We start from the raw sequence: 27,276 nt of genomic DNA, 5'->3' as shown, positions 1-27,276 counted from the left end.
TGAGAGCACGAGCAGGGGAGGGGCAGAGAGAGAGGGAGACACAGAATCGGAAGCAGGCCCTAGGCTCCGAGCTGTCAGTGTAGAGCCCAACGCGGGGCTCAAACCCGCGAGCCGGGAGATCATGACCTGAGCTGAAGTCAGAGGCTTTACCGACTGAGCCACCCGGGCGCCCCACAGCACGTTTATATACAGCACCACCTGGCCTAAGGGCCGCACCAGGGCCCTTGCCACAGAGCAGATGTCACTTTTGTGTTGGTCTCAAGTGGTTTCTTAAGCTCAGTATGAGTCAGAACTTACCTCATTGGATTTCATTAATGCAAAGATCTGTTGGTGGCCACACCATTATTTTACGTGCCACTCAGGATGAATGAAAACGTGATACAGTAAAACTATGACTTACTGCCGTCTCATCACCAGTTATAAGAGCTCTCCTCCCAGAGGTGTGAAAATATAGAAAAATGGGTGTCTGAGAAGCAGCGACACACAATGATACTAATTTAAGAAGTGCCAGGGCTCGTGACATTAGACGAGAGAGACCTGGCACTTCTTAACTAAGAGCTGGTACTACAAAGAGATTCCTAAACGTGGCATCGGAGACCTGGGTTCTAGGGTTGGCTTTGCTATGTGACGTTGGACAAGTCACTTAATTTCCTTGAGCCTCTGGTTTTTATCTGTTAAATGGGGATAGCCGTGGCCTCTGCCTCATGGTACAATGCACGTTGAAGCTAAATTAAACGAGAGAGCTTGGTGAATCCCTATCGTTGATGTTGCTGGCACAAGCCACTGAGCAGGCATGGTAACACCTCAGGGTCCCCCATGCAGAAGGGGCGGGCTGGCGGTCTTTCTCCCTTTGGACATGGGGTAATTAACACGTCCCGTGTCTCTAATAGCACACGTTTGAAGAAGCAGAGAAGGGGTTTGATGAGACGTTGGCCAAGGAGAAGGGCATGAATCGGGATGATCGCATCCATGGAGCCTTGCTGATCCTCAACGAGTTGGTCCGAATCAGCAGCATGGAGGGAGAGGTGAGGAAGCGTGTCAGAAGGGAGTCTGGCTTCCCACATGCCGTTCTGTGAACAAGACAAGGCGAGATCCTTGTCCTTACAGAGGATGTTTTATAAGGGAACCAGGAAATAAGCAAGTCGATGAGGTCGCTTCAGAAGGCACCAAATCCTGTGAAATTGCGGGTTGGAGGGTAACAGTGGGAGGGGACTTCCTCTCTGGGGTGGTGCTGTTTCAACTGAGACCCACATGATGTGGAGGAGCGAGCTTTGTGCTGCGTGGGGGTGTCCCAGGAAGAGGCTTTGAGGTGGGAGAGAGTTTGGCAAATTCAGGGAACAGAAGAAAGGGAAATGTGGTTGGGGCACGGAGAGCAAGGGAGGTTGGGGGAAGGGTCAAATTCTTAGGCCTCAGGGTCGCGGTCAACACTGGCTCTTATTCTCATAAGCGTTGGAGATGCGTGCCCAGGGGAGCGGGGTGAGGGCCTCCATTTTTAATAATCATTGGCTGCTGGTGCGGGGAAAGCTCATGCAGTGGCGGGAATGAAAGCAGGAGACTCGTTAGGGGGTTGTGTTTAAAAGTGCAAGGACTTTTGTCAGGGAAACAACTTAAGGTGCGGGCGGGGGACGTGGAGGGAGCAGGGAGAGGCCGGCTAGCCATCAGCAGCCATGAGACAGCAAAGGAAAGTGACAGGAGCGTGCTAGGCTACCGTGCAAAGCCACCACGGGGGGCTTCCGGCCACCATCGCCCCCCCCCCCCCCCCCCCCCCCCCGGGAGCCCTGCCTCAGCATTCCTCCTGCCTCCTGCGTTGGCTAGAGGCAGCCCGTGGCAAATGTGGCCTTGGCACAAACGTGACATTTTTAGAGTCGTGGCCGGGGCCGTTGTCAACTGCACTCCTTGTAGTTGATCCTGTTCTCCTGGCTACCGTGGGAGGCTACTGGAGTGGTCTGGGCAAGTGATGGTGGTGGCCTCCCTAGGGTTGGCAGTGCAGACACTGAGAAGTGGATTCAGTGTCAATCCACTGACACTGGATTCGGGATACATTTGGGAGTAGAGCCCCATCCACGGGTCTTCCTGCGGGGAGCAAGTTGGTGTGGAATTTTGCCCCAGGGCTTCTTGCTTTAATAGACTGGATGATCATTTGGTGATGGCTGTGCTGTAGATGCGGGCGGCCTGGGCTACACTGTATGGAGAGCTCAGGAGTCCGGCTCGGAATCCCCATTCATGTGTACGCTGTGTGACTTGGGTACATATTTTACTTCCTTTAGCCTCATTTTTCCTCGCTGTTAACGGGGATCTCCACCTCACTGGGCTCCTGGGAGGTTTCCAAGTACACTTGACCCTTGAACAACACAGGTTTGAACTGCATGGGTCCACTTCTAGGTGGATTGTTTTCGGTACACATACTGGAAAACTTTTTGGGAGGTTTGTGACCGTTTGAAAAAACTCACAGATAGGAACCTCATAGCCTAGAAATTAAGAAGCTAAGTATGTCACGAAGGCGTAACATAGATGTAGATCCTAGTCTTATTATTGACCATCGTAAAATATACACAAATCTCTTGTTAGAGTTAAACGTTACCTAAACTTATGCACACGAGCACTCACAGACTATACCTGGTGCCATTTGCAGTCGAGAGAAATGTGAACAAACACGAAGGTACAATATTAAATCCTAACCGCGTAAAATTAACTGTAGTACAACCGTACCGACTGTAGTAATTTCGTAGCCACCTCTGTTGCTGCCGCAATGAGCTCAAGTGTTGGGAACGTCTGGTTAAAACACCGTGCGAGGCTGATCATCTCCGCGTGCCCAGTTCACCCCTCCAGTAAGTCGCGTGTCGCAAAAGCGATCTGTCGATCTGTCTCCGTCCTCGTGTGTTTTTCGTCGTGTTCAGTGCGATACTGTAAATAAACCTTGAATAATTGTGTGGAACCCATGTGAAGTGCCACTGGCGAAGTTCTCCCAAGAAGCAAAGTCATGATACTGTAAGAAAACGTTGCCTTGCTTGAGACGTACCGCAGCTTGAGGTCCGCAGCTGTGACCACCCACCGTTTCAGGATAAATGAATCCAGCATTTAATCCACCGTTGCAAAAAAAGAAAAGGACGCTGAAGCGTGAAGCTGTTGCCACAGCTGTGCCCACAGGCACAAATCTCTTGCACTTTTTGAGAAATAGCTTTTACATTTATTTATTTTTGATAGAGACAGAGCACAAGTGAGGGAGGGGCAGAGAGAGAGGGAGACACAGAGTCCAAAGCAGGCTCCAGACTCCGAGCTGTCAGCACAGAGCCCGACGCGGGGCTCGAACCCACAGACCGCGAGATCATGACCTGAGCCGAAGTCAGACGCTTAACCGACTGAGCCACCCAGGTGCCCCTTATGAAGTATCTTTTGATCGCATATGGTAAATGTAGCTTTTATGTGGGTGCAGGATTGCCTTAAGGAAGGCATACTTAAAGACTCTAATGTGATTTGAGAAAAAGCAAAGTCATTATATGACAACGTAGAGCAAAAGGAAGGTGAATGACCTAGCACCGGAGAATCGGATGCCAGCAAAAGATGGTTTGATGAGTTTGGAAACAGGTTTGACTTAAAAAAAAAAAAAAAGTCAAGCTAACAGGAGAAGTAGCTTCTGCTGACCGAGAGGCAGTAGATGAGTTCCCAGAGGCTGTAAAAGAAAATCACTGAGGAGAAAGGGTATCTGCCTGAACGTGTTTTTAATGCAGACGAAAGTGCCCTGCTCTGGAAAAAAAAATGCCACAGAGGACATTTATTAGGAAGAGAAGCGAGCACCAGGATTTGAGGCAGGAAGGGGCAGGATAATCCTGCCATTGTGCAATACGGTCCAGTTTACAATCAGGACGGCCCTTATCTATAAAGCCGCTAGCCCTCGAGCTTTGAAGGGAAGAGGTAAACACCAGCTGCCAGTCTTCTGTTTGTAAAACAAGAAGGTCTGGGCACAAGAGCCCTTTTTCTGGATTGGTTCCCTTGATGCTTTGTCTCTGAAGTCAAGAAGGACCTTGCCGGTAAAGCGTCGCCTTGTACAGTTCTTGCCATATGAGACGATGCCCCTGGCCACCCAGAACCCCCTGAGTTCAATACTGGAGGCATTGAAGGGGTTGACTGCCCCCAAACACAACATCTCTATTTCAGCTTCTGGATCAGGGTCATGACCTCTAAGGCTCGTTACACATGGTACTTTATGAAGAGGATTGTCAACACTTTGAAGAGAACCCTGATAGAAAGTCTAGAAGGATCCCGTCGCTGAAAATCCATTTTGGTTGTAGAAGAAGCCACAAATGCCATCAAGCCCGGACCAATAAATTCCTGCCGGAGAGAACTGTGGCCAGATGTTGCGCATGACTTCACAGGACTTAGGACAAAGCCGATCAAGGAAACCATGAAAGAGAGTGAAAGAACGTGGAGGTGGCCCAAAAGATGGGCGCTGAAAGGTGATACGGATCTTGGAGAAATTCAAGAGCTAACAGACACCACACCAGAGGAATTAACAGAAGACGGCTTGAGGGAGCCGAGCGTTTCTGAACCAGTGCCGGACGACGAAGACCTCAGGGAAGCGGTGCCAGGAAACCGATTGACGCTGCAGTCCGGCAGAAGGGTTCGAGTTACTCAAGACTGCTTGTGACTTCTTTTATGACCTGGATCTTTTTCTGATACGGGTACTGAAACTGAAGGAGACAGTGGAAGAAAGATTGGTACCGTATAAAAACACTGTTAGAGAAGGCGCCTGGGTAGCTCAGTCGGTTGAGCGTCCGACTCTTGATTTCAGCTCAGGTCATCACAGTTCGTGAGATCGAGCCTCACGTCAGGCTCTGTGCTGTCAGCATAGAGCTTGGGATTCTCTCTCTCCTCTCTCTGCCCCTCCCCTGCCCTTCTCAAAATAAATAAACAAACATTAAAAAAAAAAACAACAACAACAACATTGTTAGAGAAATGGAAAAGCAAAGAAGTCAGACAAATTACAATATATTTCTGTAAAGTTACACAGAGCGCTGCACCGGGTCTCCAGCCTCCCCTTCCCCTTCTGCCACCCCTGAGGCCTCAAGCCGACCCCTCCTCTGCTTTAGCCTACTCACCAGGAGACCAACCAGGATAAGGACCCTTACGATGAGCCACTCCCATTTAGTGAACAGTAAATCATCATCGTGCCATACAGTTGATGAACTCTGTGGGTCTTCGTGTGACAATCTATTGACCGTATGGCAAGAACGGTACGAGGTGTTTTTGTATCCTGATCGCCTGACCATTCATCGTGTCAGACATCGTGTGCAAGACCCGTGTGGCAGTGGACGGCCTATTCCCGTGTGGGCGTTAGGTGAGTGGGATTTACTGTGAAGTTAATAGCATGTTGGTTTTCTTACTGTTTTATAACTTTACTTTCAAAGAATTATATCACCATACAGTAGAGTTCGTGTCTCTCTCTGGTAATTGGAGAAAGTGCGTATCGACCTATCACAGGTACGTGGTTTTTCAAAAAATGTATCAGCATTTCCAGCACTGTAATGTGAATATGACTGTAATACTGTGCACCATAAAAACTTGGTAACGACTCATTCGTCAGAGCATAGGCGAGGCTACCATGAAGCAATCGTATTGATTACACTAAGCTACCGTGATGCAGTCTTATTGCTGCTGCTTCATTATTAGTGCCTGAATCATTATACCTATAAGTAAACACGAATTTCTTTCTCACATCTTTTCATTTTTGCTATCCGGTGTTAGTAATGCATGTAACATTCACATTGTTCTGCTTCATAGGAGATAATGTTCACGTGGGTGCTGACAGATGATTCATCTCATAAACAGACAACATAAACTTACAGTATAGAGAAATACAGGACGGGGCTGTAAATAGATTTTTCTCTTCCTCGTGATTCTCTTAATATTTTCTTTTCTCTAGCTTTCTTCGTGGTAAGAATACAGCGTGTAATCCATACACAAAGTATGTGCTGATTAACTGTTCTTATATCGGTAAGATTTCCAGTTAACAGAAGGCTATTAGCAGTTAAGTTTGGGGGGAGTCAAAAGTTACACATGGATTTTTGACCTCACTGGGTGTCTGTGCCCCTAACCTCTACGTTGATCACGGGTGGGCCATCTACACGAAGTGCCTAACACATCATCTGATAGAGTAGGCATTCCATAAATGGTAGCCCTCAGAGATTTCCCGTCTAACTATAACATGGGGCTTCCCATGGATGAGCACGTACAGCCTGAGGATCTTTGTTTTCTCCTAGGAAAACAGAACAGTGTCACCTAAATAGATTAAATGAATAGTACTTGTGCGACGCCTGGGTGGCCCAGTTGGTTGAGCGTCCGACTTCGGCTCACTCAGGTCATGGTGTCATGGTTCGTGAGTTCGAGCCCCACAGAGTCGGGCTCTGTGCTGACAGCTTGGAGCCCGGAACCTGCTTTGGGTTCTGTGTCTCCCTCTCTCTCTGCCCTCCCCTGCTTGCACTCTCTCTCTCAAAAATAAATATTTAAAAAAAATTTAAAAAATAGTACTTGTGGTGGTACTTTATAAATCCTAAAGAATTATCCAAATGTAAGGTGTCATAATTTTGTCATTGTTCATTCATTGAACAAGTTTGAGCTGAGCACCCACTGTGGGCCAGCTACACCAAGTCCTCAGAGCTAGAATAATGCAGCAGTGGACAAAACATTATATTCTAGCGGGGAGAGACAAGACACAAATAAGTGAAAATATATACGATTGACCTTTGAACATGTGGGGGTTAAGGCATCAAGCCCCCCCCCCCCAACGCACACACAGTTGAAAATCCACATATAACTTTTGGCTCCCCCAAAACTTAGCTACCAATAGCATACTGTTGACCAGAAGCCTTACCAATAACATAAACAGTCAATTAACACATATTTTGTATGTTATACACATAATATACGGTATTCTTACAATAAAGTAGGCTAGAGGAAAGAAAATGGCATTAAGGAAATCATAGGAAAAAGAGAAAATACATTTATAACCCTGCACTGTCTTTATGGGGAAAAAAATCCGCATATAAGTGGACCAGTGCAGTTCACACTCCTGTGCTGTTTGAGCACAATTGTGAAGGACGTGAGACAGCAAGCCATACAAATACATATCTGGGGGGAGCATTCTAGACAGTTGGCTCTGCAGGCGTGAAGGCCTCGTGGCAGCAGCACGCTGCCTTTGGCCGGGAGCGAGATCACCACTGCGACCGAGCCGTGTGACAGGAGGGAGGTGGCGGGAGATGGGGTCAGAGGAATACCTGGGATGAGGTAAGGGGCACATCGTGTAGGGTCTCGGGAGCCACCGTACGGACCGTGTGTGGGAAATGGGAAGCTGTTAGCTGCTAGCTGAAACGCACGTTTCAGAAGGATCACTGTGGCTACATGTTGAGCGGGATTATCCGCAAGGCAAGGGGTGATGCCAGGAGGTCTATTGGGGAAGGAACTGCGGCAGCCTTAGCAGAGGACTTTGGCGGCTTGCACCCTAGCGGGAACCGTGCAGGCACAAGGAGGGGCTGGATTCTTGAATTTGAGATTTGGGGGTCAGTGAGGGAGAGAGGAGTCCAGGTTTTTGTACCGAGTGACCGGAAGGTTAGGGTGGCATTTGCTGAGTCCGGAGAACTTAGGTGGAAGGAGCAGTGCGTTTTCGGTAGAAGGTCAGGAGTTTGCTTTTGAATGTGTTTCAGACACCTGTTGGGCTTCTGAGCAGAGAACTGAGTTGTTCTGGGGGGATCTGGGCAGAGACCCAGATTTGGGGAGCTGTCAGCACATAGCTGTGATTTCAGGTTCCCCAGCAGCATACCAGCGTCAGAGAAGGGGGGTGCCGGGGACCTGAGGTCAGGAGGTGAGGAGCAAGCAGGGGAGACCAGTGGTGTGAGGAGGAGAGGAGACCCAGGAAAGCTCGGGATCCAAGAAGCCAAGGGAAGAAAGTTTTCGAAGAGGAGGGACTATTAAGTTGGATCAAATGCTGTAGCCGAGGCGAATAGGGTGCAGGCTGAGAATTGAGCATCCGATTTAGCAGACTGAGAGTCCTTGGTGACCTTGACAAGGAGAGTGGAGAAGATGTCTGAGAAGCGAAAATACCTGTGTCGAGAATAGTGTGCAAGTTGAGAAATTGTTTCCTGTGCTTCTCAGTTTGGACTGTTTCTAAGCAGCCGTTTGGCTAGGAAATAGGTGTGAATTCTCAGCCAGTCCATTTAGTCCGTGCTGCCCATGGAATTCTTCAGATTCTGAGAAAATAACTTGCCTTAGTTGTTTCTACCTGGGTTTCCGGCGACAAGGAGAGTAGCATGTCCTCAACGGGACCCTGGCGTGGGGCCTCCCAGCACCCTGTCACCCTGTCACCCTCGCTAGAGGGTGACCTCATCGCTGTGACCTCAGGTCTGCAACTCAGCTTTCCCAAACCAGGGGAGGGGTCCTTGGCGGCCAGCCCCCTGCCGCTTCTTCGTTGTTCAGTAGGTGGTGCTCTTCTGCCTAAGTTAGAACAAAACCAGGCCCCCTGCAAGGTTCTGGGGGAATCCAACTCCTAAAGATGAAGAGTGGGCTCCCTCCACTTGGCAAATAGTTCCCCTGCAGGGTTGGATAGAGGAGTTGCTGTGTAGACCCCACAGGGGCTTGGCAGGTGGCACTTGTGAGTAAAGGTCATCTCCCTCCCCACGTGCAGCGCCTGAGAGAAGAAATGGAAGAAATCACGCAGCAGCAGCTGGTCCATGACAAGTACTGCAAAGACCTCATGGGCTTCGGGACGAAACCTCGCCACATCACCCCCTTCACCAGCTTCCAGGCTGGCCAGCCCCCGCAGTCCAACGCCTTGGTGGGACTGCTGGGGTACAGCTCTCACCAAGGCCTCATGGGTTTCGGGGCTTCCCCCAGCCCAGCGAAGTCCACGCTGGTGGAGAGCCGGTGTTGCAGAGACCTGATGGAGGAGAAATTCGATCAGGTAGGTGGCGAGAGGCCTGCCCCCTCCTCTCCCAAGCCCCGTGCTCCCTTTCTGTGGCCAACCCTGTGTTCTCCTGTCTCAGGTGTGCCAGTGGGTGCTGAAATGCAGGAATAGCAAGAACTCGCTGATCCAAATGACAATCCTTAATTTGTTGCCCCGCTTGGCTGCATTTCGACCTTCTGCCTTCACAGGTGAGGATGTCCGTGGACACGTCATATCATTACCTGTTTAAGGGAAATCACACGGGAGTGATTCCAGAACGTCTGCCTCTCATTGGAAGCAACAACTAAGGGGCTAGTCTCTGGTTTCTCTGCCTCACGTCTGATTTCAGTGGGGCCCGGCGTAGGGTTTCCACAAGTGTCTGAGGCAGCCGACACGGGAAGGACCAGAGTGTGTAGGCAGAGAGGCAGTCCTGGAGCCAAGCGACTTCGTGCGTGTGGAAGCCAACAAGTTCATGACGGACGTCAGAGGGACCGAAGGAAGGGGCAGTTTGGGTTGAGCTACTCTGCAGCAGCCCCTCTGTGGGGCGGGGAGGATGTGGTGACCGCCCTGCTTCCGCCCCTGGCGTGGTCACCCACTGCCTCACCGCTCACAGGGAGGAAGGACTGGAAGTTTCAGAGGCAGGTTTCGGGGATGATGGCCTGGGGGCTCCTGTATTCCTGCCCTGTTTTCACTGGGCAGCAAGAATCCCCGGCTCCCAGAGCTGCCCCCGCCCAGATGCTGGCTTCTCCCTTGGGCCTTCCTGGGCTACTCCGGCCGGAAGTGCTCTTGCCCCTTCCTCGATAGCCTCCGGCCGTGGAAAGACTTTGGCGTCAGACCTGGGATGAATCCTGCTTCTGTCCTCCACCGTGAGGTTTCAGACAGGTTATTTGACCTTCCCAGGCCTCCACTTCCTGACCCGTAGAGGCGGAATAACAACAATCCTTGCCTCACAAGGTGAATCGTGTTAATGCCTAAACACCTGCTCTAAATGCCTGGCACAGAGTAGGCCCCCATAAGTGGAAACCATTCTGTTATTACTGCCTCCTCTGCCTCCTCAGATCCATCTTAGAAGTAAGGTAAAGGGAAAAATTATAACAATACTCTAGTTGCCTGTTCATACTTAATATCCTCATCTTACCTCCCTGCTTGCTGAGTGCAGAGCCGCCGTCTTGAACGTCTCTTTGCACTTCACTGTGGTGCCCGTCGCCTGTGCTTAATAAGCGTTCAGGACCAAATGAGAGCCAGGAGTGGAAGTGGAAGGTCAGCCTGACCCTCCACAGACGCCATCCTCTAGCACACAGACTCATTTCACACTCCCCAGTCCAGATGAAATAGGAAAAAAGTATAGTTGGTGAGGTGTTAAATATGCTGCGTGTGAGAATAGAAGGTGTTGAGGAAGGACAAGACAATTAGCCACATAAAATCAATGAACCAGAGAGAAATGATATCATGAAAATTGCCCGTATTTTTTTCAGTTTTCCATTTTTCCCACCTGGTACCCAGCAGCTATTCTCTTCTTTAATGACCAGACATGCCCCTGTTCAGTAGAGCTTTAAATAATTGTGGTGTGAAAGTCTCTGGTTCAAAAGAAAGTAATAACTAGGCCAAATTTGATCAAAGTCTGTCATGTTGTGGAAGCAGTTACCCCAGTAAGTTCAAAGGACCGCCTAGCAGCAGGATACAGAGGCTCAGAGGGCCCCTAGGTTTATTCTTTTGATGTGGGTTTTTGTTGTTTTATTAAATAATACACTAAAGCGTGTCGTTGATGTTCAGCCTGGGCAGCCTCCATCCGTGGAGCCTCATTGGGAAAGTGCCACATTTTTAGAGCTTACAGTTTGGACGTCGCCGCTTAAACTTCCTAATGACGGAAGCTCTGGACCTATCAAAAATGCCCTAAGATTGGGCTGGGCTCTCTCACAATATCAGATCCCTTAGTCTCTTAGGGTGCTAAATCTGCAAAGGAAATCACCCTCTTGATTTAAGCTCCCTTCCTGCTGAAGTGCTGTTCCCGTCCAGAAGTCCCGTCTTCCTGGCTGACGTGATGTGATTTTCAAGCCCCAGCATGCTTCGGTGTCATTTGACCACGAGAGCCACGAGAGAAGATCTTTCTCGTCAGAATAAATGCAGGGAGGCATATGTGCTGCCTGGGACTTCAGCTCACTGCCTCCTAAATGAGCTGTGGCCCTCAGCACCCCTCACTTTCTAATGGATGTGCGGTCTTGCCTTCTCTGCTGCCGTGTATATTCTGCGGGTGCACGGACTTGAGGCCAGCAAGATGGAAGGGAAGAAATAGAGAGAGGCAAAAATCAGGAAATTCCAACCTTCAGAGGAGTAATAACACTTTGGCTTAAATTGCCCAAGAATCGCTTACCCGTGCACATTGGCTGATGTAAACTTAATGAAAATACACTTGTGGCTTCCCAAATTACAGACTAAATCTTGTTCTATTAAATATAACTATAACAGAAATCTCTGGGTAATAGCAAAGTGATTTCCAGGCCTAAGCTGAATAGAATGGCCTGTTTATTGCAAACAGTATCCAACAGTACTTTAAATTTCAACATAATATAAAATCGTTTAGATGATTCTCTTTGTTTTTAAGCAAGATTTAACATATACTTCGTAAGAGCATGTAGTCGTTCCCTCAAAATATAGCACTAATGGGGACGATCGTGCCATGTTATTGTTTCAGAGGCTCTTTAAGTTTCTGGTGGGTTTTTTTTTTTTTTTAATTAAAGGGGAAAAAAAAATCTTACATTTCTAATATTTCCAAAAGATGTATCTGAGGAGTGATTAGCAAGCGATTATCAAGACTGGTTAATACATCCTCTAAATTCTTCTTTACATCTTTCCAGGCGGCTGTCTTAATTTATTCCTAAATGTAAGTGTTTTATAGGAACTCTGACCTTTGGTACATACACCAACCCTGACCTTGAGCCATATGCCTTGTCTTTTTTGTGATCAGATACCCAGTACCTCCAAGATACCATGAACCACGTCTTGAGCTGTGTCAAGAAGGAGAAGGAGCGGACAGCAGCCTTCCAAGCCCTGGGGCTCCTTTCTGTGGCTGTGAGATCTGAGTTCAAGGTCTATTTGCCTCGTGTGCTGGACATCATCCGAGCAGCCTTACCCCCAAAGGACTTTGCCCATAAGTAAGTGTCTCTATTAGGATTTCACCCTCCGCCCCATTTGGTTGGGGAGAAAGGATGCTCTATCCCAGTTTCCATGGAGCTCAAGCCCATTCTCTGCATCATTAACCACCAGGGTGTAGCAAGTCATACAAAGAACAACCCTTCCTCAGTTGAGTTCCAACCTTTTTCAAACTAAGTGATATATGTATGTGTGTGTGTGTGCGCGCACGCATATGTATATATGTACGTATAAGTAGATTGGCCTGGGGAAGGGATAAGCCTCCCCATTCTAGAGCCCAGCCTTCTCGTTGCGGGGAGAATTTCTTTCCGTCCGGTGGCTGTGCTCTGCACCCTGGTCCCTGATGTACACATTGTTCAGTTTGCTTCCTAAATAGGTACCTTGGCCAGCACCGCGCTAAGCCTCATGGTGCCTTTTGTGCCAATTCAGGAAAGGGGCCCTTTCCTCAAGACACGTGACTGCCATCTGCTGGGCTGTGGTAGATTCAAATGTGTGGTGACTAGGGTGTGGTGGGCCCCCTAGAATTGGGCAGGAGATGACCGGCACACCAGCGAGTCGTGGCCCTGCCTGGGTAACCTGCCCTCCTCGCCCCAAGGCGGTTTTGAGGTGGGGCATCACAGAATGTCATTGTGTCTCAAGTGGCCACTCACTCACTCTTTCGGTCCTCTGCAGGAGACAGAAGGCAATGCAGGTGGATGCCACAGTGTTCACCTGCATCAGCATGCTGGCCCGGGCAATGGGGCCAGGCATCCAGCAGGATATCAAGGAGCTGCTGGAGCCCATGCTGGCAGTGGGACTGAGGTGGGTGTCGGAAACCTGAGCTCCCGTCTCGGGGAGTATGAGACTCGAACCGCGGTTTCGGGGTGGTGCTGAAAGCGAGGCGTGGGTGTTTGCGTGTGAGATTGGGTAGGCGGGACAGCTCGCGCTAAGCACGGGCTAGTTTTGAATCCTGGTTTCATCTCTAGTTAGCTGTGTGATCCTGACCCGGTTACTTAACTTCTCCGAGCCTCCATTTTCTCACCTGAAAAGCGGGCACAATAGCAGCTCCTGTTGTCTAGGGTTGTCATGGAGCTTAAGTGAAGGAGTTCATGAAATAGCCACTCTCGGCACACGACTTTGTGTGTAAGAAGTGCCTGGCCGATGTTTGCAGCTGTTTATGTTATCATTGGGAAGTGGCCTGGCTTTCCTGGCATTAGTTCTCTTTCTCTGTAAAACAAAGACGATGCTCTCCGTTTGCTTCCCAGATTTGTAATCGAGACTTGGTCTTCTGCAGTGGCTAAATTACATTAAGCAAGTTCCTCTCTGGCAGAGACCAGAAATTCGTAGGTTGATCTGAAACCTCTGACCAGGCCAACAGAGTTCCGGCCATTTATCCTAGTTTGTAGTATCCTTTCTACTTTAAAGACCAAGCAGTGATGGGCCTAACCCCCTGCTGGACGAGAAGGGCTGTTTCTTCTCAAGAACAGACAGATGTCTTGTCTAGCACCATACACGCCTGGTTTCTTTCCCCTCAGCCCTGCCCTCACTGCTGTGCTGTACGACCTGAGCCGTCAGATTCCACAGCTGAAGAAGGACATCCAGGATGGGCTACTGAAGATGCTGTCCCTGGTCCTTATGCACAAACCCCTCCGGCACCCGGGCATGCCCAAGGGCCTGGCCCATCAGCTGGCTTCCCCTGGCCTCACAGCCCTCCCTGAGGCCAGCGACGTGGGCAGCATTACTCTTGCCCTGCGAACTCTCGGCAGCTTTGAGTTTGAAGGTAAGAAATTGCCCCAGCTCTTACCAAGACACGGAGTGTCGCTGGGAACCCCGAGGAAGGAACAAGGGCGCCTAGCATTGCCGGGTCTTGGCTGGGGATCTGGAGACCAGGTAGCTGATCGGGTAGCGGCTCAGCCTTCTGGGCTCTTTGGATGCTTTGTTAATTCGTACTCTTTGTCTCTCTGTCCCACCCTGAGTTTGGGGGCAGATGGCGTTCAGGGAAATTCTGCATTGATCCAAGGAATGAATGCTTCAGAGAGACGAGAAAGTCAGAGATGGAGCCCCACCCCATCCCCCCACATCCATGAAGCGGAGATGGCGTTTAATGCTTTAAAATGTCTAAGCCAGAGGCTTTAAGGTGTTTCCGTTCCTACGGCAGTATGATTTTCAGCTGTGGCGTCCTGTGTAGTTCGGTTTAGAGTTCTAAGCTGCAGATAAACCCACATTAATGCCCCTAGGGAGATCTGTTTCAGGAGAGAAAAAGGGATACTTTTGAAATTTAAGATCATGTAGGTGGTATTGCTCAAAACTACAGGGAAACAAGCAAGTACAAAAAGCCTAAGTGTGCGGTCTGAATGCTTACAGCCATCTGTGGTTTCCCTCCTGTAGCTCCTTCACTTGCCTTGATTAACACCCAGCATAATATATTTCTAATGAATAGAAAGTAGCTATATTTACACCCAGCCAACATCAGACTCTCTTTTGCTATTCAAATCTGGGAACTAAAATAGACAAGGTAAATTTGATCAAGAATTGTTTTACTCTCTGGGAACATAAAGAAAGGTTTGGGTCAGAATAAAACGAAATAATTCATCCTTTGAAGGGAATAAAGAAAAGATTAGGATGGGGGGTGGGCGGGTGGGGGGAATGCCCTTTTTCTGTCTCCCAGCTGCTCTGCTTCCCTTCTGCCTCTGCTGATTCGAAACCCACTTGTTACCTTTCTAAGAGAAGAGTTCTGGGTCAATATCTTGTTGAAAACTGAATTCATCACCATGAAATGAAAAACGCAGCCAGCAAGTTGTAGGCCTGCCGTCCAGAGCAGCGGTGTTTATTTTGTCTTCTCTCTGCCTTTGTATCCAGGCCACTCTCTGACCCAGTTTGTCCGCCACTGTGCGGATCATTTCCTAAACAGCGAGCACAAGGAGATCCGCATGGAAGCCGCCCGCACCTGCTCCCGCCTGCTCACGCCCTCCGTCCACCTCATCAGCGGCCACGCGCACGTCGTTAGCCAGACTGCGGTGCAAGTGGTGGCAGACGTGCTCAGCAAACTGCTGGTGGTCGGGATCACAGATCCTGGTGAGGTTCATGAGACAGGAGCAGTCTGGGGGAGTTTGGACACTCGGGGCACCGGGAATTAGCCAGTTTCATGGCGTGCCCTCAGGGAGGTGATGGCCGCCTCTTTCTCTGCAGCCAGGTGGCGTAAAACGATCTGTCTTTAATCCTGTTGTCTTTGCTCCTGCGAGCAAAGAATGACAGGTTAGACGAGAGAAGGGTAAGTGGCAGCCTCTCACGAGGCCGGGGGCAGTGGGGGCGGAAACTGGGAAAGGACCAGAGGATGACGGCATTGAAGAGGCATTCCAAGGCTCGATTGCTCTTGCAGACCCCGACATCCGCTACTGCGTCTTGGCATCTCTGGATGAGCGCTTTGATGCACACCTGGCCCAGGCAGAGAACTTGCAGGCCCTGTTTGTGGCCCTGAACGACCAGGTGTTTGAGATCCGGGAGTTGGCCATCTGCACGGTGGGCCGGCTCAGTAGCATGAACCCGGCCTTCGTCATGCCCTTCCTGCGCAAGATGCTCATCCAGGTAATGGGGTGACAGTCACACCTAGTGGCAGTCTGGAAGGGATTGTCATTGTGAGAGCCATTTGGGGAAAGAGAGATGAGGACAAGGAAGGGGAGAAAGATCAAGATGCCTGGTAAAAGCCACATTTGGCTCCAAGAGTCCCTGTTTTCCCAGCTTGGCAGTTACAGTTCAGGGCTGATCGCCTCATGAGCCTCTTACCCCCAGCGGCACGACTCCAGGGGCCTCTTATCCCCGGCGAACCTCGTCTGCAGGCAGCTCTTTTCTTCTTCCTGGGAAGTCACCGGAGATCCCGCTTCTTGGCACGTTTGGCTCAGTCTGCTGCCGATGGTGTCAGTTTGCTAGCACCTCTCTGTCCCCCTGCTCTCCTGCTCCCACCAGGTCAGGCACAGAGGCCCAGGATGACAGTGGTTCCAACTCTGCTTCTCATAGTCGTTGCCCCCGGCCTGTGGTCCGTGGCTTTCGTTCTTAAATAACGTCAGATGCCAAGCCAAGCTGCTGGACTGGAGCCAGAGGTAGATTTAGGTTGGCCTTGCTGCTCCATCTATTGGGACTTTTTTTTTTTTTTAAGTGGGCCCGGTGTGGAGCTTGAACTCACAACCCCGAGGTCAAGAGTCGCATGCTCCACCGACTGAGCCAGCCTGGTGCCCCAGGATTTGCAATTCCTGCTAAAACCTGACTCCTCAGTTTTTGTCTCCACGTAGCCGCATAAACTCTCTGGCCTCCTGGTTAGGGGCCCGTGGTCCAGTCCTTCTTGCCTTGAGTGATTTCCACCCACCTCTTCTGGGTCTCAGTGTGGCTCGCCCGGTCCTTTCCTGTCCCCTGACTCCACCTTGTCCCTACGCCCCGCTCTGCTTCCTGAATCTCCCGTGGTTTCTTTCGAAACAGATACTTTTCCTAACACGTAAAAACTTAAACACAGAAAAACCATTAACGTGTAACTTTCATCCGAAATAAATGTCATGTATTCACAGTCTGTCCTAGCTAAAGTGAGTGTAAGTTATATCAGTCAACAAATTAGAGGATTATATTATGTTGGCACTTCTGTTTTTATTTTTATTTTTAATTTATTTAAATTCAAGTTAGATAACATAAAATGTGGTATTGGTTTCAGGAGTAGAAGCCAGTGATTCATCACCTCCATATGACACTCAGTGCTCATCCCAAGAAGTGCCCTCCTTAGTGCCCATCACCCATTTAGCCCATCCCCCTACCACCTCCCCTCCAGCATTTAAGAGTCTCTTATGGTTTCCCTCCCTGTCTGTATTTGTCTTAATTTTCCTTCCCTTCCCTTCCCTTATGTTCATCCACATATAAGTGAAATCATATATTTGTCTTCCTGTGACTGACATATTTCACTTAGCATAACACATTCTAGTTCCATCCATGTGGTCGCAAATGGCAAGATTTCATTCTTTTTGATTGTCGAGTAGCATTCCAGTGCGTGTGTGTGTGTGTGTGTGTGTGTACACGCGCTCACACAATTTCCCCATTTTCTTTATCCATTCATCACTTGATGGACATTTGGGCTTTTTTCATACTTTGGCTGTTATTGATAGTGCTGCTATAAACATCGGGGCGCATGTGCCCCTTTGAATCAGCATCTTTGTATCCTTTGGATAAATACCTAGTAGTGCAATTGCAGGGTCGCAGGGTAGTTCTATTTTTAATTTTTTGAGGAACCTCCATACTGTTTTCCAGAGTTGCTGCACCAGTTTGTGTTCCCACCAACAGTGCAAAAGGGTTCCCCTCTCTCCAGATCCTCGCCAACATCTGTTGTTTCCTGAGTTGTTAATGTTAGCCATTCTGACAAGTGTGAGGTGGTATCCCGTTGTGGTTTTGATTTGTATTTTCCTGATGATGAGTAACGTTGAGCATCTTTTCAATTGTCTGTTGGCCATCTGGATGTCTTTGGACAAGTGTCTGTTCATGTCTTCTGCCCATTTCTTCACTGGATTGTTTTTTGGGCGTTGAGTGTGATAAGTTCTTTATCGATTTTGGATTGTAGCCCTTTATCTGATATGGCATTTGCAAATATCTTCTCCCATTCCATCCGTTGCCTTTTAGTTTTGTTGACTGTTTCCTTCACCGTGCAGAAGCTTTTTATCTTGATGAAGTCCCAATAGTTCATTTTTGCTTTTATTTCCCTTGCCTCTGGAGACATGTCTAGTAAGAAGTTGCTGCAGCCAAGGTCAAAGAGGTTGCTGCCTATTTTCTCCTGTAGGATGTTTATGGTTTCTTATGTCACATTTAGGTCTTTCATCCATTTTGAGTTTGTGTGTCTGGTGTAAGAAAGTGGTCCAGGTTCATTCTTCTGCATGCCGTCGTCCGGTTTTCCCAGCACCATTTACTGAAGAGACCGTCTGTTTTCCACTGGATACTGTTTCCTGCTTTGCTGAAGATTAGTTGGCCATACGTTTGTGGGTCCATATCTGGGTTCTGTATTCTGTTCCACTGATCTGTGTGTCTCTTTGTGTGCCAGTACCATACCGTCTCAATGATTGCAGCTTTGTAATGCTCCTTGAAGTCCGGGGTTGTGATGCCTCCAGCTTTGGTTTTCTTTTTCAACGTTACTTTGGCTGTTCGGAGTCTTTTCTGGTTCCATACAAATTTTAGGATTGTTGGTTCTAGTTCTGCGAAACATGCTGGTATTATTTTGATAGGAATTGTGTTAAATATGTAGATTGCTTTCGGTATCTTACGCATCTCAACAATATTTGTTTTTCCAGTCACGAATGGAATGTGTTTTCCAGTCACATTCCATGGAATGTGTTTTCATTTCTTGGCGTCTTCTTCAGTTTCTTTCAGAGGCTTTCTATAGTTTTCAGCATACAGACCTTTTACCTCCTTGGTTATTCCTAGGTATCTTAACAGTATTTTTGGTGCTATTGTAAATGGGATCGATTCCTGGGTTTCTTTTTCTGCTGCTTTGTTGTGTTGTATAGAAGTGCAACCAATTTCTGTACGTTGGTTTTTATATGCTGCGACTTTGCTGAATTCATGTATCAGTTTAGTAGTATTTTGGTAGACTCTTTTGGGGTTTCCACGTTAGGGTATCATGTCATCTGCGAAGAGTGAAAGTTTGACTTCTTCTTTGGCAATTTGTATGCCTTTTATTTCTTTTTGTTGTCTGATTGCTGAGGCTAGGGCTTCTGGCACGGTGTTGAACAACAGTGGTGAGAGTGGACATCCCTGTCGTGTTCCTGACCTTAGCGGGAGAGCTCTCAGTTTTTCCCCATTGAGGATGATATTAGCTGTGAGTCTTTCATATATGGCTTTTATGATGACTTATGTTCCTTCGACCCCTACTTTCTTAAGGGTTTTTATCAAGAAAGGGTGCTGTATTTTGTCAAATGCCTTTTCTGCATCTATTGAAAATATCGTATGGTTCTTATCCTTTCTTTTATTAACATGGTGTATCACATTGATTGATTTATGAGTATTAAAGCAGTCCTGCAGCCCAGGAATAAATCCCACTTAATCATGGTAAATAGTTCTTTCAATGTACTGTTGAGTTCGATTTACTAATATCTTGTTGAGAGTTTTTTCATCCATGTTCATCAGGGATATTGGCCTGTAATTCTCCTTTTCAGTGAGGTCTCTGGCTTTGGAATCAAGGTAATGCTGGCTTCATAGAATAAGTTAGGAAGCTTTCCTTCCATTTCTATTTTTTTGGGACAGTTTGAGAAGAGTAGGTATTAACTCTGCCTTAAATGTCTGGTAGAATTCCCCTGAGAAGCCATCTGGCCCAGGACTCCTGTTTCTTGGGAGATTTTTGATAACTGATTCAATTTCTTTGCTGGTTATGGGCCTGTTCAAATTTTCTATTTCTTCCTGTTTGCGTCTGGGTAGTGTGTGAGTGTTAAGGAATTTGTCCCTCCCTTCCAGATTGTCCAGTTTGTTGGCATATAATTTTTCGTAATATTCTCTTATAATTGTTTGTATTTCTGTGGTGTCGGTTGTGATCTCTCCTCTTTCATTCGTGATTTTATTTATCTATTTGGGTCCTCTTTTTTGAGAAGTCTCACTAGGGGGTTATCAGTTTTGTTTATTCTTTCAGAAAACCAGGTTTTAGTTCCGTTGATCTGTTCTCCTGTGGTTTTTTGTTTCTCTATCACTGCTCTCATTTTGATTATTTTTCTTCTGCTGCTGGCTTTGGGCTTTATTTGCTGCTCCTTTTCTAGCTCCTTTAGGTGTAAGGTCAGGCTGTGTATTTGGGACCTTTCTTGCTTTTGAGATAGGTCTGAATGGCAATGTATTTCCTTCCCTCTTAGGGCTGCCTTTGCTGCATCCCAAAGGGTTTGGACTGTCGTGTTTTCATTTTCATTTGCTTCCATGTATTTTGTAATTTCGTCTTTAACTTCCTGGTTAACCCATTCTTTAGCGGGATGTTCTTTAACCTCCATGTATTTGAGGGCTTTCCAAATTTTTCCTGGTGGTTGATTTCAAGTTTCATAGTGTTGTGATCTGAAAATATGCATGGTGTGATCTCAGTCTTCTTGTACCTCTTGAGGGCTGATTTGTGACCTAGTATGCGATCTATTCTGGAGAATGTTCCATGTGTACTCGAGAAGAATGTGTATTCTGCTGCTTTAGGACAAAATGTTCTGAATATGAGTCCATCTGGTCCAGTGTGTCATTCAAAGCCATTGTTTCCTTGTTGATTCTCTGCTTGGTTGACTTGTCCACTGCTGTAAGTAGGGTATTAAAGACTTCTATAATGGTATGATTATTAATGAGTTTGTTTACATGTGTGATTAATTGATTTATATGTTTGGGTGCTTCCAAGTTGGCGACATAAATATTTACAATTGTTAGATCTTCTTGATGGATAGCTCCCTTAATTATGATAATAATGCCCTTGTTCATCTCTTGTTACAGTCTTTGTTTTAAAATATGGTTTGCTATAAGTATGGCTACTTTGGCTTTCTTTTGACTTCTGTTAGCATGATAGATGGTTCTTCATGCCCTCACTTTCAATCTGCAGGTGTCCTTAGGTCTCAAATGAGACATAGGGTAGCAGAATGGATTAAAAAAACAAGATCCATCAATATGCTGCCAGCACTTCTGTGTTTAGCCTAATGGTTTATTTCTTCAACTGCTGCCCTGTGTGAGGAGTGTCCATCACTTTAAGTCTTTTTAAAATACCTAAGGTTTTACGGGGCACCTGGGTGGCTCAGTTGGTTAAGCGTCCAGTTTCAGCTCAGGCCATGATCTTGTGGTTCATGGGTTCGAGCCCCATGTCAGGCTCTGTACTGACAGCTCAAAGCCTGGATCCTGCTTCAGATTCTGTGTGTCTCTCTCTGTCCCTCTTCCGCTCATGCTCTCTGTCTCTGTCTCAAAACAAATTAAAATAAACAATAAAAAAATATACCTGGGGCGCCTGGGTGGCTCAGTCGGTTAAGTGTCTGACTTCAGCTCAGGTCATGATCTCACAGTCTGTGAGTTCGAGCCCTGCGTCGGGCTCTGTGCTGACAGCTCAGAGCCTGGAGTCTGCTTTAGATTCTGTGTCTCCCTCTGCCTCTGCCACTCCCCTGCTCACACTCTGTCTCTCTCTCAAAAATAAACATTTAAAAAAAATTATATATATATATGTGTGTGTGATTATATATATATAATCTCTAAGGTTTGGGGAAGGAAAAGAAATCATTGTTGAACCTACCAGCCCAAATCCTGCTAAAGAAGCTTGAAACAGAAATATCTCCTAATGAGAATATCAGTCTGTTCAGTCAGTAGATGTTTTGAGCACCTGCTATGTTTCAGGTCCTGCTGGGTGCTGGAAACCTATTAATGAACAAGCCAGGCATGGCCTGTGTCTTCTGGAAGGTTACAATAAGCTATCTCATTTTTCTGATACTGGAATGTGAAGCACTATTGAATGAATTTACCATGTACTGAGCTCAGCCCTGGTAACACCAAAATTTCTAATTGTTTTCAAATGCATATACAGACCTTCCCAAGGTGAATTGGACATTTTCATGCCTTGATAATAAGGGACATTACCTAAATGTGCTTTGGCCTTTTTCTGATGCCTTGATCACCAGAGAGGGCATTGGGTATTGTTGTGGGGGCACAGCAATGCTCTCTGGCTCTGGAAATGAATCGGGGATCTTTGAAGTGGCCCTTGCCGCCCCCGAGAGTTGTGCTCTCCTCACGGGCACGCATTTTCTCCCCGCCTGCGTCTCCTTGCTCACGTGGGTCCTTTCTCAGCATCCCTGTCCATCCCCTCTCACGGCTGTCTGCTGTGACAGGGGAAAAACAGGCTGCCAGGGGGATCCAGAAAGTCAGGATTATTAAATCAATAACCAGAGACAAGATATAACGTGAAATTGTAGACTCCTCCTCTGGGTAGCTGAGTTAACATGCACTGTTCTCATGGTTCAGAGATTTCCTTCTGGCAACTTCAGCTCACCAGAAGTCTGTCTATATTAAGTTGTTTCTATGAAGTCACTATGAGTAGAACGTGCTGATTTGCAGGTGTTTTAAGGATGTCAGAACAAACATGTTATTTCTGTTCATAAAGGTCCAAGGGGAATCTATTGATATAATCCCTCACTGTTGGGGTTTAGATGTGCCTGAAACCACTACTGAGTACTAATATTTCTTTCAACATCATAGCTATTCTGACTGTTCTTAGATTCTTTTGTCATTAGTTATAAGCCCTCTTAGTGATTTGCTGTCTGGATGGAGATTTTTCTCAAAGAGAGCCCTTCCTTCATACCTTATTTCTCTCTCTCTCTCTCTCTCTCTCTCTCTCTCTCTCTTTTTAATGTTTATTTATTTTTGAGGGAGAGAGGGAAATAAAGTGTGAGCAGGGGAGGGACAGAGAGAAAAGGAGACAGAGGATCACTGTAGGGCTCGAACCTACGAACTGCAAGATTATGACCTGAGCCAAAGTTGGATGCTCAACCACCTGAATCACCCAGATGCCCCACTTCAATCCTTATTTCTGCAGACCCCTGCTCATACTGTCCCTGGTGGTTTTCTCAGTCTCCTGTGACTGTGCTGCACTGTCACAGCTCCACTCGGGGACGATCGTGGGACCGTGGGAGCTGGGACTGGTTTCAGACCATCTCTCTTCCCACCACTGCTGTGTCCCACTGTTTGCCTTTGTGGAATATCTAGCAACCACTTGATCCATAATGGAGTTCTGGTTCCTTCCTCTGGTTCCCTGCCACCTTTCCCCTTTGACACACCGTTCCTCTCTAGAATTTCCTCTATCACACACACCTTTCTTCCCTCCAGATTTTGACAGAGCTGGAGCACAGCGGCATCGGGAGAATCAAAGAACAGAGTGCCCGCATGCTGGGCCACTTGGTCTCCAATGCCCCCCGGCTCATCCGCCCCTACATGGAGCCCATTCTGAAGGTAACCCACAATAGCTAGAGAGACTGGTACTTTCTCTCCAGGTGATCTTATGTCAGCTCATTCGGGACGATGGGAATGTTTCAGTAGAGAAGTTCTTTGGCCCCAGGCTCGGGGACGAGGGCCACATCAGGCCCTTCTCAGCGAAAGAACTACAAAAATCCCACCAATTGCAGGAAAGGGCTCTCTTTATAAGAGATAAGAAATGATGCTTCCAGCACATCATCAAATGTGCCTGGAAAGAAGTAGGTAAATAGTGGCATAAAATTGTTCCTTCAAAATGAAGAAAAAATGAGCTTTAAAATCTGAATGCGTTTAGAGGCATGTGAGATCTTTCAGAACCTACGTGCATCTGGGCAGATGATCACACAGGTATCATTTGAGGAGGCATGGGAAACGTTTTTAAATCATGGCACTTCCCAGCTCTCTCGTATGTCAGACTGGGCTCAGAAAAGTTTTAGAATCCACATTCCAGAGAAATCCTGGATTTGTAAAGCCTAGAAGTAATTTATCTGTGACTGAAATGGTCTCTTGGGTGAATTTTACTTATGTAAAAGAAAGGTTCCTGGTAGATGCTGTCCTGCATTCATTTTCTCATACCTTCTTTTCATAGGCTTTAATATTGAAACTGAAAGATCCAGACCCTGATCCAAACCCAGGTGTGATCAATAATGTCTTGGCCACAATAGGAGAGTTGGCTCAGGTGAGGGGACAACCACTTTTTCCACAGGATGGAAAGAATACTGTTTAGCCTCTGAGGAAATCAAAATAAGGCCGTAATTTCTTATCTTCTCTACCGCGGTCTTTTTCGTTTTGTAGGTCAGTGGCCTAGAAATGAGGAAATGGGTTGATGAACTCTTTATTATCATCATGGACATGCTCCAGGACTCCTCCCTGTTGGCCAAAAGGCAGGTGAGTACTGCTCTTTCTGGACTGAGCAGGACAGGCCCCTGGGAGGCCTGGGCCCTTGTCTCTCTTAGTCACTCACTGCCCCCAGCCAGTGCCCGACCCAGAGCTCGGCACACAGTAGGTACTCAGAAGTATCTGCTGAGTAAAGGGAAGGAAGATATGGAACCAGGATGCATTGTCATCCTGACCTGGAGACAACTTTGAGGAAGTAGCAGCTCAAAGAAAAATCCAGATCATGTATCAGAGCCCCGGCCCCCAGAGGGAAAAGGAAAGCCTGGGCCTGTGGCTGGGGAAGCAAAAGCCGCGCTTCAGCAGCCCCCACCCCCGCCCCCAGTCCTGGCTTCACTTTGGCCACTGAGGCCATTAGGTGACTAACATTAAGAACAGTCTTAATTTCCCTCGAAGCTCGATTTCTCCCATTAATCATTCAGGATGTGGAAGGACTGTGTGTTTCCTTTGAGGAAGATGGAGCTCTTCTGTATCCAGTGATCGTTGGCATTGGTTTGTGGCCTTGTTTTTATGCCCGAACTCTCAAGGATTTCTGTTGGCGGTTAACAGAACTCTACTGGAAACATTTTTTTCTTGGAAGAGCTTCTAATACTTCGCTGTAATTATTTAAGGAAGAGTACAGACCATGCTTTCTCCTACTGACTCGACCAACCGCACGATCTGTTCCTTGTCCAGGTGGCTCTGTGGACCCTGGGACAGTTGGTGGCCAGCACTGGCTATGTGGTGGAGCCCTACAGGAAGTACCCCACTTTGCTTGAGGTCCTGCTGAATTTTCTGAAGACTGAGCAGAACCAGGGTACACGGAGAGAGGTAGGGCACATGGCACACTCGGTCTTTAAAGATTTTGCTGGAAGAATGGAGAGAGATTGTGGCATTAACACGCTCTTGAGAGCATGTTGGTTAGATGTCCTGTCCTCCTGTTTCGTTCTCATAGCTGGCCATTCGGGTATGAACTGGGCATCATGGAGCATCGAGAGGAATACGCATCAAAGCTATGGTCATCGGATATTGTGATGAATGTTTTCTTCTTCCCCTCCCCCTCCCCACCCAGGCTATCCGTGTGTTAGGGCTTTTGGGGGCCCTGGATCCCTACAAGCACAAAGTGAACATTGGCATGATTGACCAGTCCCGCGACGCTTCTGCTGTTAGCCTGTCAGAATCCAAGTCAAGTCAGGATTCCTGTAAGTTGAGGGGACTGATGAGAGACTTATCACATTCTGCCTCACGAAGCGCTTGCCGGCTGTGTTTGGAAAGAGCCTTGGGCTGGTTAACAAATGACAGCACATCGGCTCACTTCATGACTTTTGAGTGGAAAGTTGAGTTTTGTCTTAAACTGCAATAGGGATGCTGCTTCCCAATGTGTCTGGAATCCTTACATCTGTCCAGACTCTTTGCCAAGGGTCAACAGGCTAAGCCTGTACCCGCTTTTTGGTGCTGATGAGAGAGATGTGAATCATCACCCCCTCACCTCTGTTCATCTGTCGTTCTTTGTTAGTCCTTCTTTGATATTTTCTATTCTCCTGGTGCCCAAGGAGCAAGAGGGTAGAATTTATCCTCTCTGTTTTAATCGGTAGGGAAATCTGAGGCCAGGCTCGGGGGCATAGACAAACTAGTAGCTATCAGAATCCAGGGCTGTTTTTTCCATCAACTGGTCTGGCTCTGGAGCCCCTCTGTCTGTTGACAAGTAGCCTGAGAGATTGGGTAGGGTATGGGGTTACAGCAGATTCTTCTAGGGTGGACTTATTTCCGAAAGAGTGAAAATCCAGCAGTGGCTCTCCCAGCCCTTCCAGCAAAATGTTGTTTTCCCCAAATAATTTGTTTCCAAACTCTATGGAAGGAACCTTGTTGCTTCCAACGTATTCTTCTGTGTGTTAGAGAAGTGTACCTATGATAGCACCCTGTCAGACCCGTGACTCAGCAGAGTGGGGGCCGGGTCCCTGCGGGTTTTGTCCTTACTCAGCAGTGCCTGTCCAGCCTCTTGACCCACTGAGTTCTTACCCTCCTCAGTGTACCGTTCAGCCTCCCCTCACCCAGTCTTTGAGATCCTTGCTGTTCAGGTCTGGTGGCATTTGCCACCCCCTTCTCTGAAGTCCCCAGAGGGACCGAGCAGCTACTGAACAGATGCTGGCCTAATTTGGGGGTAACTGGGGAGTTGGCCTTGACTTTCATTTAGGGGGTGTGATTATTTTTACTGACGGTTTCAACTTCAGAGTTGTCACTTGTAATGATAAGAAGCTAAGTTAAACAGAGCAATTTAAGGAAAACCCATCATGTACCATTCTAGGCTTCTGTAGTTGGGGTCAGAGAAAAGCCAGAAACTCTTAGAAGCCTTAATGGTGACAGCCTACTCATTGGGTCCTGATGTTCTCTGTCCTCCCCGTGAACGCCGATGGCGCTCGGGCTGTTGGTGGCACGCCAGGCTCTACTCCAAGTCGGAGTCACATATAGTCACGTATAGCTCGTGACTGTTGCCGTCGTTCTGTCCTAGCTGACTACAGCACCAGCGAGATGCTGGTCAACATGGGCAACCTGCCCCTGGATGAGTTCTACCCCGCCGTGTCCATGGTGGCGCTGATGCGGATCTTCCGGGACCAGTCCCTCTCGCACCATCACACCATGGTAGTCCAGGCCATCACCTTCATCTTCAAGTCCCTGGGCCTCAAGTGTGTGCAGTTCCTGCCCCAGGTCATGCCCACGTTCCTCAACGTCATTCGAGTCTGTGACGGGGCCATCCGGGAGGTAAGTAGCTAAAACCCCGCCCCTGCTCCCTCCGCCTGAGCCCTAGCTGGTCCGCTGAGGCAGATTATTTGCATATCAGCCTCCTGTCGCTGCCCTCTGCTGGCTGTTGAGCTGAGCACCTGTCCTCCCTCCTCACACTTGACGGAACAGGTGCGGTTGGCTCGGCCCGGTTTCCTGGGTTATCCCCTCAGAATGGTGATGAATGGGTGGGTAGGTGTGTGTGTGTCTAGAGTTCAGTGCGTTTGTTGGGGAGAATGTTCCACACTGTGGACTTCTGGTTGCTTTCTCATGATTAGATTTAAGTCCATCATTTTTGTGGTGGTTGTTTTAATGTTTATTTATTTTGAGAGAGAAAGAGCAGGGGAGGGGCAGAGAGAGAGAGAGACAGAGACAGAGACAGAGAGACAGAGAATCTCAAGCATGCTCTGCGCTATCCGTGCAGAGCCTGAGGTGGGGCTCGATCCCACGACTGTGAGATCATGACCTGAGCCCAAATCAAGAGTCGGACACTCAACCGACTGAGCCTCCCGGGCACCCCTAAGTCCATCATTTTTAGTGAGAATACTGCAGAGGTGACGTTCTTATCTGATCTCATAATGTCAGCTTCTCCC

At 47.9% G+C, this 27,276-nt stretch overlaps 1 protein-coding gene across 4 annotated transcripts in view; it reads left to right on the top strand.

Moving 5' to 3' along the window:
* Positions 1–27,276, top strand: part of MTOR (mechanistic target of rapamycin kinase) — a 134,098-nt gene that overhangs the window by 5,797 nt on the left and 101,025 nt on the right. For 3 of the 4 annotated variants that reach the window (XM_003989489.4, XM_045035087.1, XM_045035086.1), the window contains exons 6-19: positions 891–1,025; positions 8,675–8,950; positions 9,033–9,141; positions 11,898–12,084; positions 12,755–12,883; positions 13,597–13,841; positions 14,921–15,136; positions 15,441–15,646; positions 22,889–23,011; positions 23,622–23,711; positions 23,828–23,920; positions 24,602–24,736; positions 24,978–25,107; positions 26,415–26,665. In XM_003989489.4, the coding sequence (XP_003989538.1) occupies positions 891–1,025; positions 8,675–8,950; positions 9,033–9,141; positions 11,898–12,084; positions 12,755–12,883; positions 13,597–13,841; positions 14,921–15,136; positions 15,441–15,646; positions 22,889–23,011; positions 23,622–23,711; positions 23,828–23,920; positions 24,602–24,736; positions 24,978–25,107; positions 26,415–26,665 (2,325 nt within the window). Of the gene's footprint in view, positions 1–890; positions 1,026–4,924; positions 5,336–8,674; positions 8,951–9,032; positions 9,142–11,897; positions 12,085–12,754; positions 12,884–13,596; positions 13,842–14,920; positions 15,137–15,440; positions 15,647–22,888; positions 23,012–23,621; positions 23,712–23,827; positions 23,921–24,601; positions 24,737–24,977; positions 25,108–26,414; positions 26,666–27,276 lie in introns of those variants that run through there. The other variant, XM_045035089.1, reaches the window with a different exon arrangement.

Source organism: Felis catus, chromosome C1, assembly GCF_018350175.1.
Source record: "Felis catus isolate Fca126 chromosome C1, F.catus_Fca126_mat1.0, whole genome shotgun sequence".
Taxonomy (NCBI): Eukaryota; Metazoa; Chordata; class Mammalia; order Carnivora; family Felidae; genus Felis; species Felis catus.
The sequence above is the reverse complement of the archived record's forward strand: the minus strand, read 5'-3'. Positions and strand labels throughout refer to the sequence as shown.